At 43.8% G+C, this 15314-nt stretch overlaps 1 protein-coding gene across 1 annotated transcript in view; it reads right to left on the bottom strand.

Moving 5' to 3' along the window:
• The window catches only part of LOC311064411 (coiled-coil domain-containing protein 148-like), a gene marked incomplete at its 3' end in the record, with an annotated part of 33247 nt that overhangs the window by 11516 nt on the left and 6417 nt on the right, over positions 1-15314 (bottom strand). Inside the window, exons 6-9 of the mRNA XM_084084241.1 lie at positions 7378-7473; positions 7094-7275; positions 6255-6393; positions 2925-3131 (exon numbers count right to left, since the gene is read on the bottom strand). Coding sequence (XP_083940367.1) covers positions 2925-3131; positions 6255-6393; positions 7094-7275; positions 7378-7473 — 624 coding nt within the window. The remainder of the gene's footprint in view (positions 1-2924; positions 3132-6254; positions 6394-7093; positions 7276-7377; positions 7474-15314) is intronic.

Consider the following 15314-nt stretch of genomic DNA (forward strand, 5'->3'; position numbering starts at 1 on the left):
ATGCGTGTTGGCACATTGTGGCAACATTTCAAGAATATTGTAACCTGGCGCGCACAATAATCGCAGCGTCACACTTTTGCCCTCCATGTCCTTCTGGATCTCCACTATCTCCTCCATTTAAAGCAAACATTTGATAGGATAGTGCAAGGGAACAAACTAAAAACATAAACACTATGAGGCATATTTGACTGCTGTCAATGGTCAGGTGAACCTATTCATACAGTAGTTAACTGTAACTGTACTTACTGATGTTGTATGAATCATATCATGGTCAAGTCTATCTGGCAATGCTGCACCATGGTAAAACCAATGTTTGCTATAGTCACATTATATTAATTTGTCATTTCACACTAAAATTGTATGTATCTGTCAAGCTGCACTGTGCATATAGAGTTATGACACCATTTTGACAGAGTTCTAAATGAAATGAAAGGACTTTTCTTTTTCTGGAGGACAGTGACTTGCCAACAGCAGCACCATCCACTGCCAAAATCATACAGTTCACATAATGCAATCAGAATGCAATAAAAGCATGGTTGATGTGAGAGGCGGTCAATAAATCATGATCAACTCTGGGATGCTACAGGAGACAGAGGCAGCAGCTGCAAAAACAAAACATTAGCAGAGAGGCAGATTGAATGGAAGGAGAATCCATCTTATCCTCTGGACGCGTCACTGTGCTGCCATGATAAAGGCACTGAAACGAAAGATTGGCTGGAAACAGACTTCCATCTGGGACCCTGCACGTGCGCGCGCACACGCACACGCACACACACACACACACACACACACACACACACACACACACACACACACACACACACACACACACACACACACACGTGCAAGCAAATATGCATGCATGTGTGCACTTCCTTTATCTATATATACCTATATCTCTCTCACACACGTGTGTGAAGGTTGAAAGTTTGGTATCTTGGGGCTAAAACATACATGAAACATGGTTCACTTCAGACAATTAAAGAAGTGAATTTATATTTTACAGATCAGGTGTTCTCCAAATGACACAAATTCAGCTCTGATTGACTACAGTGCATGGATACACATTGAGGCCAAGTGGTTGTCAATTCAGCTGAATACCGTCTCATGTTCCAAGCATTCCTGTTTGCATTGCATAGAGCGTATAATACATCTGTATACTTTTATATTTATATTGACATTGTCTCTTGCTCTGCACTAGGCAAGATGATTGTATAGGGTGTATGCGTCTGTATACTTTATTTATATTTGTTGAAGGTGTATCTATTGTGATGATGTGATGTTATTCTTCTGTACCTATTGTACTTCTTGTCCTTATCTGTAACTCGTACTGCTGGGTTGGCTCTGGCGCCTGAATTTCCCCCGCGGGATCAATAAAAGGTATCTACCTATCTATTGGGGAGGGCTAACAAAATGTCCTGGCAACAACCCTGCTATTGCATTTCATAACATTGTCGCTGTTGAACAGAAACCTTGTCCCTCCATTTTTTACCTGTTTATACTTACTTAAACTAATGGCCTATTTTATACTTCATCGTATGACAGTGTTGTGCAGAAGTAGCGAAAATAGCTGACCTCTAAGCTCACAGCCTGTAGCAATGCAACACGTGAGATGGTAGATCTGCTATTTCTTTTACATTTTAGAAAAACTGAAAATGTTCGCCTGTAACGACATGCTCAAAATAGGGATACAAGGTTGAAAATGGTTACGTCTGTCTGTGGGGTTTATAAATATTTAACCAATGATAAGTATTAACAAGAGCTTTTGAGTAAATAATAACAATTTTGGATCCATTGGTACGCAGGGTTCTTTTTCTCATTTCCTGGACAGTAACGGTTTTGGACATACTGTACAAGGTTTCTGCCTGACAGCTACGATGTGTCATGATGTGTTGTCGTACAGTAACTGCCTTCCGAACGCTATACAGTAGGTGTGATCAATACTCTAAATACATACACATTACCAAACTATGACCTGGTTTCTCAAACTATAAAATAGGATAAGATAAGCCATTCTTGATCCATGTGTGGGAATTCAATGTAAGGATTTTCAAGCAGATTGTTTTGTTCAAAAAGCTCTTAAACTATACCTAAACCATTTGACTTCCTGTCCCTGTTGGTGGACGTGACCCATGGCCCCAGGACAGAATGTCTTCTTATCGGCTATAGTGGCACTGAAAGGCCATTCAACAAGCATGGTCCAAACTACAGATTACAAACATGACTTATGTAAACAGATGAGCTGATTTCTTACAGCAAATAATAAAAAATGGGATGTTCTTTCCATGAGTTACTTGTTTGTTGTGCAAAACCAAACACAGAACACCCTGGAGACAGCTACATCATGCTAGCAAGACAAGGCCTTCCTTATTAGCTTGTTTGCATTCACAGCCCATCCCAAGTGGCATCTAAAGTGTGAGCCACTGGCAGGCTGGCTGGTGTAATAAGCAGCCTAGTCAGTGTGTATATACTACATGTCTGTCTGTATGCCCAACCAAGTAATTCTCAGAACAAGTACCTCCGCACTCGAGGCAATATGATGAACTTTTGAGGTAAGTATAAGGCAAAATGAATATCACAGAAACCAGCTCAATGTCCCCTAATCTAGCAAATGTGAATGATTCTACCATACAAAGAAATAGGGCAGAAAGGCAGACTGCAGAGACTCTATATTGGCTGCAGAACACTGAGCAGGCATATTGCAGTTATAGATTCTACTCATGAAGGAATTGATGCTCTGTAGGCATTGTACTGTGGCGTAACTGCCAGCAATAATGCATGATACATGGTACATAAGTACTTCTCTGAGCCATAATGTCGCTGGGCACAAACCCAGAAGCCGTTGGAGGGGATTTTCAGCTACTGCATATATTCTAAGAGACACCGCTTGGTGAAATAGTCCGTACAATATAATATCCACTAACTTTGCCCCTGAGGCGGGAGCAGATGTGCTGCTGGTGTCGGCGATCTCTATGGAGCTCCAGCTCCTCCTGGTGGGCGAGCCTGGCCTCCTCCAGTGTCAACAGGGCCCTGGTCAGGAGGGCATCTCGGCCCCGTTGCCAGCTCTGGCCTATCACACTCAGCTGGGCCTGGCTGAAGCGCTGCCAATCCCAGGTTCGCTCGTGCTCCGTCTGGAACATAACAAGATTGATGGGGAGGTCAGTCATTGATGGGGAGGTCCGGCAAGTGGCATGACACTCAAGTTATTACTGAGTCTGTTTAATTCATTTCATCGTTGAACAGTACATGTCATTTCGTCCTATAGGTTCATTCATATTCTGTAGCACAATTCATACTTTGCTCGTCAGACATTCCATGTCATGTAACGTATTATCACGTAACCCCACAGCATTGTTTTATACATGTATATATGTTTATATATAGCCTACAGATAAGGGCAGCGTGCGTGATCAATGCAGAAACTGTGTTGTTTTCACAGCTCTGGCTGTGTTGGGGTCTAAACATGCACCTTCTCCCCTCTCTCTGTGTGAAATGTCCGAAGGGAAATGGTTCTGATGTGTGAGTGTGAGAGCTGCCTGTAGTTATTCATCATTGTGTCAGCACTCATACAGAGGCAGCACCACATGGCTGCTTCATTGGAACAGAGGGAATGATATTCATCTATGGGCTAATGGCGGCTAACTGACAGTGGGAAGGCATTAGACGGCTGACTGGTTTTATTGAAAACGAGTAAGCTGACAAGTGCCAGGAACAGAAGCGCCAGGGGCAGTCAAGCAAAAACCTGTTTATTTATGCACATCTTCAGAACTTAAAGGAAGATCCGTCCCCTCTTCGTCTCTCAGTTTTCAACCTTTCCTTAGCCGCTGTCCTCACTTTTGTTCTGCAACTATTTGGTGAGCCCGGAGCCCTGGACAAAGGTACATCAGTAAATATGTGATCTGATGGGCCTCACCACAATGTGTACAGTATGTATGTAATTTTGCCTTGCAGTATGCAAGCGCTGATGTGTGCTTTTGTGTAAAATCTCTGTGCATAACATAATGTGTATATTGTACCTATGCGCCAATGTGAACCGCAGTGCATGTGCTGTGTAAGGACGGTGCTCTTAAAGTGGCATTGCACTAGTTTAACTCCTTCTCTGACAGTCCCCTGCAGGGTGATACCTACATATGGAGCGATCCTTCCTGGAATGAAGAAATAAAGACTCCTCCCTGGAGCATCTACAAACATTCCAGAGAACGTTATGAGGACATGTCCTGTCAAATCTTTGTGGCATGCGTTTGGCATCCCACTTACTTGTAATGATGAGCTCATCATCAACACCGTAGCAGGCAGTAGCAAGCTACTTCCACCAGGGGGCATAATATACTCTGATAGATTAGACTAGGGACACCAGAGAACACAACACTTTCTGTCAGGATTCAGGAACACAGATCAAAATCTAAATGATCAGCTGGGAAAAAGAAACTCTGAAGCAATCACACCCACACATTGGGAACAACTATCTACTTTTTTCTTTTTTTCTTTTTACATTCTGCATGATTTGAATAGCTAGAGTCGGAAACAATCACAAGATCTCATTCTCAATGTTCGCAGATCAAGGAAGAAACAAAAACTGTCTTCATAATCCAATCAAAGCCAAATCCCTTTGCTCGTTTAAAAGAACAGAGAGGAGAAGAACGACAATACATCACAAAAGTGGCTCATGGACAACGTTAGACCGCTGCAATGGCACTTTGAGTCTCCACAATCAAAGCACAAAGGCAGCATTTTCAACACCCCTGTGTCTTTATTCTCCAGTTGAAGTAGATACGGACACAGAGGGTTTGAGCTGTACCAATCTCATTAACCATCCTGCAATCAAATAGTGCTGTTATGTCTCTTTCCTGCATGGTAATCTGAGAGGAATACTGACCACATCAGCAGAAAACGACATCATCTCCCAGAAATGATTGAATGCAGATGAAATTGGACTGTAGAGTTGTAAAGAAAACTAAATCTAATGCTCTGATTTAAAAGTGAGCAAAATGGAGGAGTTAAGCCTAATTGACTCCGTAGAAAGCATTATTGGTCACATGACTTCTATAATCCCCATGCTAACTATATAAGGATTGACACTGGACCTGCTTGTCTGTCTGACAGAGCCCAGGGATTTTTCTTTTTTTAAGATATTTTTTAGGGCTTTTCTGCCATTTATAGGTATAGTGGAGATGGACAGAAACAGGGAGAGAGAGATGGGGAGAGACATGCAGTAAAGATCGACAGGAACGGGACCCGCAATGCACTGTCAGGTTATATTGGAGCCTAGGTACCCGGACCGCTGGCCCGGAAGTTTGTTTTAAACAGAACACATATGAGGGAAAGCCCATGGCTGCCAAATAGACAAAATTGACAGGATTCATTTTGAGTCTAATGAGCAGATGGGAATTTTCACACAGAAACAGAGCTCACCCTTAATGTGCACTATGGTTTTAAGAAAGTATTGCAATACTTTATATCTCATTTAGATAATTCTGGAAGAAAATTGCCATGGGAAAAGACCTCATATTAAAAGACACACATAATGTACCTACCTATGCCCCCAAAAATGGAAGATGAATACGTCTTAGTTCTTCCACATACAATCTTCGGAGTCACGTTTGTGCACATTATAAACAAGGCTTCAGCTATTTCCGTTTACAATTTGGGCTGATTACCTGTGGTAAGTGAGCAGGCCTAATTGTGACTAATAGCTGAATTAGTTGGGAGTCAGCACTCCATTGACTCTGTATCTATTTGTGGGAAAGTAAGAAAAGTGTCGTGGGATGAGAGCCGGGAAACACAGCTCTCCGCCTCACCAGCCTGCAGAGGCTGAACGATCAGGGCTCTAAATGTAGCACCCAGCCGGAACGGATAGGAGGACAGGTCTAAGGGTGTCAAGGCAGGGGGGGACTGGCGGTTGTCATGGTGATATGTGGAGCAGCAGTAGTGGCGTGAGGGAGTTGTCCACGGAGGGTGACATGGCACATCCTGCAGCCTGCTGAGCAGATCATTGTGTGGTTGTATCTGTCCGTGTGCGGTGCGCGTGCGTGTGCGCGTGCGTGTGTGTGCGCGTGCGTGTGTGTGTGTGCGTGTGCGCGTATGTGTGTGTATGAAAGAGAGTGGACAGACTGCACACCTGCAGTTGTACATGCCTGTTTTGCATCCATCTGCATGCAAGAACATTTAAGAGTATGTTTTATGCATGGAAACCAAATTATTTTCTTCAGAGCACTCTTACACACACTGCATCTAACTTTGGCAAAAGGACTCACCAGCTGCTCTCTGGTTCTCTGGGGGAAGAGCCTTTGTAGCATGTCTATGTACAGTGCTCTGTGGTTAGGCATGTCATGAGGGTAATGGCTCACTGTCAGTTGGAATCGTTGATGGTCCTCTGCAGGCCAGCCACAGAACCTGAAGCAAATTAGATAGAGGTCCATTTTTAGAGACTGTCTGAACATCACTATATTACATCATTTCGTGTGACTCATTTCTAGGATGTACAGATAGATAGACTTTATTAATCCCCGAAGGGAAATTCTGGTATCCCATAGCTCATACAGGCATACAGTAAGGTTAGTTAAAATCACAGCACAACAAGAGGGGTCACAGGTTAAATCTGAGAGAAGACAAATATAAAAATATACTGAATATTTGAGTAAGCATAAAAAGCATTACAAAGGTGTCACTGGGAATAATAATACGTTGTTATTGCACATCGCCCATCTGTAACTACAAACTAGTAGTCCAGTTCATAAGCCTAGCGGCTGGTCATGGAGTTACACAGTACATACAGTGATGAAATGCATATTGCCACAACTCCATAAAATGCCCCCCCCATGACACTTTTACAAAATAAACCTGACCTATTCAACAGCTCGCTTGCTTCAAAGGGGAGAAATGATTCTGCAGCAATGCTGATAGTCTGCTGCGTTTTTTTGTCTTTAGTTCTTTCTTTAACAAGATGCGCGGAAGACTGTTTGTCATTATATATATTGTTTCATGACAGCTGGGGAAATCGGTGCATCTGTTCCATGTGAGGAGTAATTAGGAGGGTAAGAAAGAGAGACAGACTATGATCTGCGAAGGAAGTGTAATAGTTGTCCAATCTAACCTGCCCAATTGTTGGAGGCTGTCATGGAGACCCTGAAGTCTGCTCTGATACTTTTCGGTCAGGGAGCAGAAGGCCTGGAGCAGTGACTCTTTCAATTCAGGGTAGGGGCAGTCTGCTTCCAACACCTCCTCTGGAACTTGGTCCATGTCCAGCAGATTCTCTTCAGTACTACTAACATGGTCCTAGACAGGACAGAGTGGTTTGGAATATTAATACCAAAAAGACTGGATAGGTTTAAAACCAAAGCATGTCTATGCATGGAATCAAGCCGAAGGATCTCTCACCTCCAGACCTAGAGCAGCAATCTCTTCCTCCAAGGCCAGACTCTCTGCAATAAGTTTCACACTGATGCCTGCTTGCTGGTCTTTCACAAAGTTTACCTAGCAGTCAATGAAGAGATGGAACCATAGTTAAAATTGGGGCACACCCTAATACAATAAACCTCCTACAATGGCATGTGTATGGTTTGAACCCCAGTAAACCTCCCAGCATGGCATGGTTATGGTTTGACCTAGTGGAGGGGGGAAAGAAATATGCCATAAACAAAAATCCTTCATAGTGTGGAGTAAATCATCATCACATGGACCAAAACATTCTCTATAAACCCAACTTCACACCAATCAGCTTTCATGTCATTACATTCCCCCCCTCTGACTCTGTATCACTGAGAATTTACAAACATACAGTTTCACTGAATTTCCCTCATGGGATCAATAAAGGTCTACCTATCTATCTATCTAGTGTATCTACCTACCCTAACAACATTTTGTGTCCTCCTGCAATGCTCTATAAATTAACTTATTGATTCAAGTCAGATCTCTCTGTTTGTGTTTGTTTTTTGACAAGCAACAAGAAACATTCATAAATCAGATGCATTTGCCGATAGTGAGTAATTGTATCCACGTTATTTTCTCTGTCATTCAGGAGAAAAATCTGCTTGTTATGAAGGAAGAGATTGATACTAAGACAACCCACATACATCTCCTTGCGAACGTAATATAGATAGAAGTAAGCATTGATGTCAGATGCTGTTCTTATCAAAATATAGAACTCAAAACAGTTCCAAACAGATGCTAAGATTTGAAAACAATAGAGTACAGGTGCTACTGGGTCTTTGTGGTTGTCACATACAGGTGATATTTGGATACTTGGGGGGTCAGACTGAATTTTGAAATTCCCCCTCTGGTCATACATTTTTATTGCTGGTGTGAATATGTTTTATCCCTGAGGCTGCTTCTGGTCAGACCAAATTAAATACTTTATTTTGAGGAAATATACTGTAGACTGTCTGATATGTTTGATCATTTCACTATTGAACAATTTAATTAAGATATAATTCACATGAAATTGAAATTCATAAAATTAAAAGCATTGCCCACAGAGGTATTCTCCAGGGTCATTGTTAACAGTAGCTTACAAACATTGTTCCTTTTCAGAATTTAATGGTGGATCATAATCCAACATGTATAGGTAGATAGTAACCACTACTGAAAAGAAAAACAAGATCTAATGATATAATCCTTAAGGAAAATAAAGAGAGCCTTGCAGCATTCCATTCATCTGAAATGTGCCATTAAATAAAGAGTTGAATTTAATCCAGCATGTCCAAATCTTAATCTTGAAAAAACACTTCCTCTCTTCTGCTCTTCCATTTGAAAGCCTTCACCTTAATTGGTTTACTGTATGTATGCTGTCATAGTGTGTCCCACTTCTTCTGCCACCTTACTGCCCTTCTTATTAATGATTTGGCCTCACCTTTTCAAAAGAACATTCATTATTTCAAAGCTCTCTTTGCAATCCCCTCTGCTTTCTCATTAGCCTTCACACCAACTAAATTGTACATGAATTCTTTGTATTCTCAACATTATCGCAAATATTTCCATCAATAATCTCTTATTGTTTGTTTTGAATTCAAACTATTAAGAGGATTCAAGTTTCAAGATGAATTCACCCTATGTCATATTTCTTGTGTACTTGTATACATTAAGAAAACAAAATGCTGTTCTCCATTAACTACTTGTAGTGAAACATGAAAAGACATCAACAAACATCTAGAAAATCCATAAAAATCCAGGTCTAAAAACAAGTAAATTAAAACAAAGTAGTATGCAGCATGTAGTGCATTTTAAAAAAAGTTAGCTGTGCAGTATGTTAAAGTGCTGTAGTGCTTTTTTAATATATATTATTAAAGTTAGAGGCACATGTGAAAGTGCTGTTGAGCATTTTTGAAAGTGCAGTCCAGTTCACTTCAGTTTGAGGGGGGCATTGGCAGGGGGCACACTCCATTTGTGATCCTCATTCCTCACTGCCTTCGGGAATAATCTGTTCAGCATCCTGCAGCATCCTGCAGCATCTGGCTCCGATGCTGCTGTAGCTCTTTCCCGACAGCAGGAGGGAAAACAGGCCATTGGAAGGGTAGTGGTGGTGCCTTAAAGTCGCAGTTCACATGTCCTATGTGTGGTTTAAATGCTCAGAATAATCCATCTCCGATCAATATATGTTCATATCAATTATCTTTCTCACCCAAAAAACGGCCATGAAGGACGTTTTATAGTAACTCAAACTTGGGCCTCATTTTCCATTCCAGCACCTATTCATTATGCCACGCCTGTAGAATCAAGCCCTCATTTATACGCCAAAAAGACCCCTAGAATCAACATGCCAAAATCTCGATGCCCTTGCGAGAATGTCTCCAGAGGAGTCTACGCTGATTTCCAATCACATCTTCAACTGTCGGGCAGCCGATGGCCTAGTGGTTAAGGCGCATACCACATATAGGCTCTAATGCAGCCTGACAGCGAGTCGCGGGTTCGATGAGCCTGACGGGCTTTGCTGCGTGTCACTCCCTGTCTCCTGTCATTCTTCACTATTCTAGCCAATAAAAAGGTAGAAAAGACCCCCAAAAATCCCATCTACAACTGTGGTTTTATTTGTTATCGTGTCAGGCCGGAACAGCCGAATGTTTTCGCTCCTGTGAGTCTGTCTGTCTGTCTGTGAACAGCTAATCTCAGGCACCGCTGGTGCAAACAAACAAATTGTTCACACAGGCCTGTTATAGTGCCACCATGAGGCCGATTTTCCCATAAACCCCAACCACCATACGCCCCAACTGCCACCCCACCCCCATACCCCCAAACCTGACCCAACCCCATACCTTCATACCCCCCCCACCCACACTTCATCGTGGCCCCCAATCCCCCTGTAGGCTACCCCATCTTCCAAGCAGTTCCTACATAAAAGCCCCCCCCCATCTGACCGACTCGATGCCGTGCACGGAACTCCCTTGGATCGGCGGCAACGCGCATGCCGAGTTTGAGGTCGGTCGGTAGGACGGTTCTCGAGATACGTGGATTACAGGCGTACGTATATACAGAGATTCCTTACTTTTCAAGCCGTGTCTCTCCCTTTGTTATGGTCAATAAAGCTCCAAAAATAATAACTTCCTTTGGATGCTACAGAGAACAAATATTCTTGAAGGAAAGGTAATTAGGTAGAAATGTATTTGTCCCCACGGGGCAAATAAAACTATTGACACAAATCAAAGTCAAAATTAAAGTTACACTTTTAAAAAATAATTATAATCCAAGGTTAAAGCCTTCCCTACCAGACATGGTTGGGTGGTTGAGCTAATGCTGTCTTTTCCCGTTAGCACTCAGTAGTAAAATGGCTGAGGGTATTAAAAAGTATTTAATGTAATTTGAAGAACATGCAGTACTTGAATTTCAAAAATATTTGAATAAAACTAATAAAAGCCTGAAACTATGTTTGGAATACAGCAAAAAAGGATGTGAAAAATCACAAAAATAGATGGAGGGAATTTACATGCTACTATCGATGGAAAAGCCACTGATGAAATACAATCTTATAATTTCCTTTCACAGACGCTTTACAGACATTCCATCAGCCAGTTCCAACGATTAAGACATATACAGTATGTGGTACATACTGTACATAGGAAGAGTTTGATGACAAGACTACAGGCATGGCGAACGAGGACTGAACGAGGACACAAAATACGATAAATCACTTCAAAGTGCCATGGTCACTAAATAAGAAACATTATTAAACACAATTGGAGCATTCTTCAGAGCAACATATTTTTTCAACCACTCTTCAGAGAACCACCTGTATTCTCATTCAGATGTGCACTGACCTGGAGAGACAACGTGCTATGTAGTTATCTTCCTCTTCCCACATGAACAACCTGGCTACAAAAGCCAGGTTGAACTTCAGAGTACTCGTAACCGTTATCAAAGTACCCAGTGCTGTACTCATTACCATGGTACGAAGAGGCTAGTCTATGACAGTGGTACTATGATGTCATAATGATGACGTCAGAGATCACCATATACTGTATCCTATATTAGAATGGGCTAAATGGGTGAGCAGGCAGGCGGACCAGCTGGCAGACCACTGACCGTCACTTTGACTCAGACAATCATAAACAAACCTGATACGTCCATATAATAGAACGTGCACGCCATTCAAAGTAATAGGGTGACAGAAAATAACATGGCAGTGTGTCCATTGAGTTCAAGTGGTCTAAATGTATTGAACTGCATGGTTCAATACATCAGTGGTGCGAAGTAGGTGTGAGGGCCGCACAGCACACCTCTAGTAAAGGTAAATGTACCCCATTCATGAAACTCACCAGGCCATTCCTGTTTTTAGCGGTGCCAACCGCTCTACACTTGACTTTGTCCGTATGTCCGTATGAGCCTGACGGCAAAGAAGAAACACATACAAACACACGCACACACACACACACACACACACACACACACACACACACACACAGACTTGGAGATTGCCTACGCAAACTCTCCTCTCATTGGCCACACGTGCCACTGGCTATCAAAGAGGGGTCCAGGGACCCCCAGCGTATGTTCTGTCCGTTGTCCGTTTCAGCACGGGATGAGCACGGCGCTATAACTCCAGTTTGCAGCATGCCACCAAGTCCACATTTGGTATGTGGACTTAGACCACCAATAGGCACAAGCATGAATTGATGAAGTTATCAAAGAGGGGTCCAGGGACCCCCAGCGCCCGTACACTTGACTTTGTCCGTATGTCCGTATGAGCCTGGCGGCAAAGAAGAAACACATACAAACACACGCACACACACACACACACACACACACACACACACACACACACACACACACACACACACACACACACACACACACACACACACACACACACACACACACAGACTTGGCGATTGCCTACGCCAACTCTCCTCTCATTGGCCACACGTGCCACTGGCTATCAAAGAGGGGTCCAGGGACCCCCAGCGTATGTTCTGTCCGTTGTCCGTTTCAGCACGGGATGAGCACAGCGCTATAACTCCAGTTTGCAGCATGCCACCAAGTCCACATTTGGTATGTGGACTTAGACCACCAATAGGCACGAGCATGAATTGATGAAGTTATCAAAGAGGGGTCCAGGGACCCCCAGCGCCCGTATGAGCACGGGATGAGCACGGGATTTTAAACAGCTATAAATCCAGTTTGCAGCATGCCACCAAGTCCACATTTGGTATGTGGACTTAGACCACCAATAGGGACCAGCATGAATTGCTGAAGTTATCAAAGAGGAGTCCAGGGACCCCCAGCCATAGACTGTATAAATGAGATGGACAAACCCCCTCCGCTGCTTTCTACAGACCGAAAATTAAGCCTTTGCTGCAAGACTGTAGGTCCGCCATCTTTCAATACGCGTCAGAATGAGTTCAGACCATTATTGGTTGGGTAACTTGTCAATCAAGAGCGGGGGGGCGGGGAATGAATGCTATTGGTTGTGTAGCGTGTCAATCAAATCATCCCGCCCCTCCTAGAGAATAGCCTACTTTATCGTCAATTTTATAATAAATAGAACCATAATTTAGCAAAACGCATATCCTGATGATTGAAAGGAGACTTTAAACTAGCGACTGGAAGCATATAGAATTTATGACAATTTTTATTACAGTAAGACAATCTAGTCTAAAGTTTGTCAAAAAACCCATTCACTTGCGCTAAAATAAATTCTTTCTGAACCCACAGGTCGGCGCAGGGTAAAACAGCGCCACTCTGGCCATTTTGTCGGCCTCATCGTAAATATCTCAGCCTTGCCCCTTGCCCCCAGCGTATGTTAAGGCCGTCCGTCCGTTTAAGCACGGGATGAGCACGGGATTTTAAACAGCTATAACTCCAGTTTGCAGCATGCCACCAAGTCCACATTTGGTATTTGGACACGCACACACACACACACACACACACACACACACACGGCCTTGGACATTGCCTATGCCATCTCTCCTCTCTTTGGCCACTCGTGCCACTGCTTATCAAAGAGGGGTCCAGGGACCCCCAATGATGTTATGTCCGTCCGCCCGTTTATAACACGGGATTTTAAACAGCTATAACTCCAGTTTGCAGCATGCCACCAAGTCCACATTTGGTATGTGGACTTAGACCACCAATAGGCACGAGCATGCATTGATGAAGTTATCAAAGAGGGGTCCAGGGACCCCCAGCGCCCGTATGAGCACGGGATTTTAAACAGCTATAACTCCAGTTTGCAGCATGCCACCAAGTCCACATTTGGTATGTGGACTTAGACCACCAATCAAGGGCGTATCGTCATAGAGGCCAATGGGGCCATGGCCCGGTCTGGAAAACTCTGCTCCCCCATGGGAAAAAAACTAAAAATCAACATAACAACATTAGCACCCCATCACCCATTCTGTTGTAGCCAACCACAGAAATTCGCCTTTGTTTTCAAATCGGGCTTATTTGCATTCGGCCGGATTGTTAATGGGTGGCCATTAAAAACCGGTTTCCCCGTCAAACCATCGTTGCGCGAGCCCCCCCCCCCCCGCCGGCCCGCGGGGGGGGGGTTTAAGAATCTGGCCCGGTCCACGTTAGAACCCACCATACGCTACTGCCACCAATAGGGACGAGCATGAATTGCTGAAGCCGCGCCCCCTCTGTCTTCCCATTGGCTGGCCTTCAAACAGCCATAACTCAAGTTCGCAGCATGCTATGGAGTACAAATTTTGTACATGGACTAAAGCCAGCAATAGGGACTCACTGTCATTACTTAAGCCCCGCCCCATCTGTCTGCCCATTGGCTGGCCTTTAAACAGCCATCATTCCAGTTTGCAGCATGCTACCAAGTACAGATTTGGTAAGTGGACTCAGACCACCAATAGGGACGAACTGAAATGAGTTAAGGCCCGCCCCAAAGGCACCGCTTCCTTCACACAGGGTGTGATTTTTTTTTTTCCAAGAAGGGAAGTGCCCGACAAATTCAACAAAGTATGGAGCTGTGAATAACCACTTAGACCCTATGCGCGATGCGAGAGTGCGGTCTAGCCAACACCAACTTGGGACTCCTGGATCGCTGCCCTTCACACTCTCCTATCTAGCATCAGGGTTTTGAGCTCTACAGTGTTGTTAGCTAAGCAGTCGCGCAGCAGTGTGTCTACGTAGGTGGTGCGCTTCTTTCCTGGCTTTGCCCTGGGTTGGCTCCCACAGTGTCTTTTTGCCTGCCACTAGTTCCGGGTGCCTGACGCGGTAGGTCCCCGTAGACTAGGGGACCACATAAAAAAATAAAAAGATTGATTTGGGGCTTTTTATGCCTTTTTTATAGATAGGACAGTAGGCTGACAGGAAATGGGTAGAGATGGGGAGTGACACGCAGCAAAGGCCGTCGGGATCGGGACTCGAACCCGCGGTGCGCAGTCAGGCTACATAGTAGCCTAGCTGCCTGGACCGCTACGCCAGCGGTCCGGGCCGAGGACCACTTTTCTGATGTGGTCCGTCGATGTGATACCTAGTGCCATTCATAGCATTCTTGTGTAGACTCCATCTTAGACTCCATCCAGGGATGGAGAGACCCCACAGTATATACAGGGTCTTTACTAGGCCCCCTCCTTTTTTCCACCAAATATCTTCACCAAAATGAGACAATTTGTGCCTCATTTTGGTTTTTTGTTCGCCCCAGAATAAGGACGCGAGGGTTGAAGTAGTTAAGCCCTGTGCTGGAAAAAACCTAGCCTGGTAAACCATCCTGGTCGGATGAATTCACATTATTGTGTGTCTTCTGCAGACCTCTCTGGCCCCAAGCGTGTGTGTGTGTGTGTGTGTGTGTGTGTGTGTGTGCAACGTGACACAGCTCTGATTACACATTGCTTTTTTTCTATTTTAATGGTACATACTGTACATTTCTTAGC

Source organism: Gymnoscopelus microlampas (assembly GCF_963454915.1).
Source record: "Gymnoscopelus microlampas genome assembly, chromosome: 17".
Classification (NCBI taxonomy): Eukaryota; Metazoa; Chordata; class Actinopteri; order Myctophiformes; family Myctophidae; genus Gymnoscopelus; species Gymnoscopelus microlampas.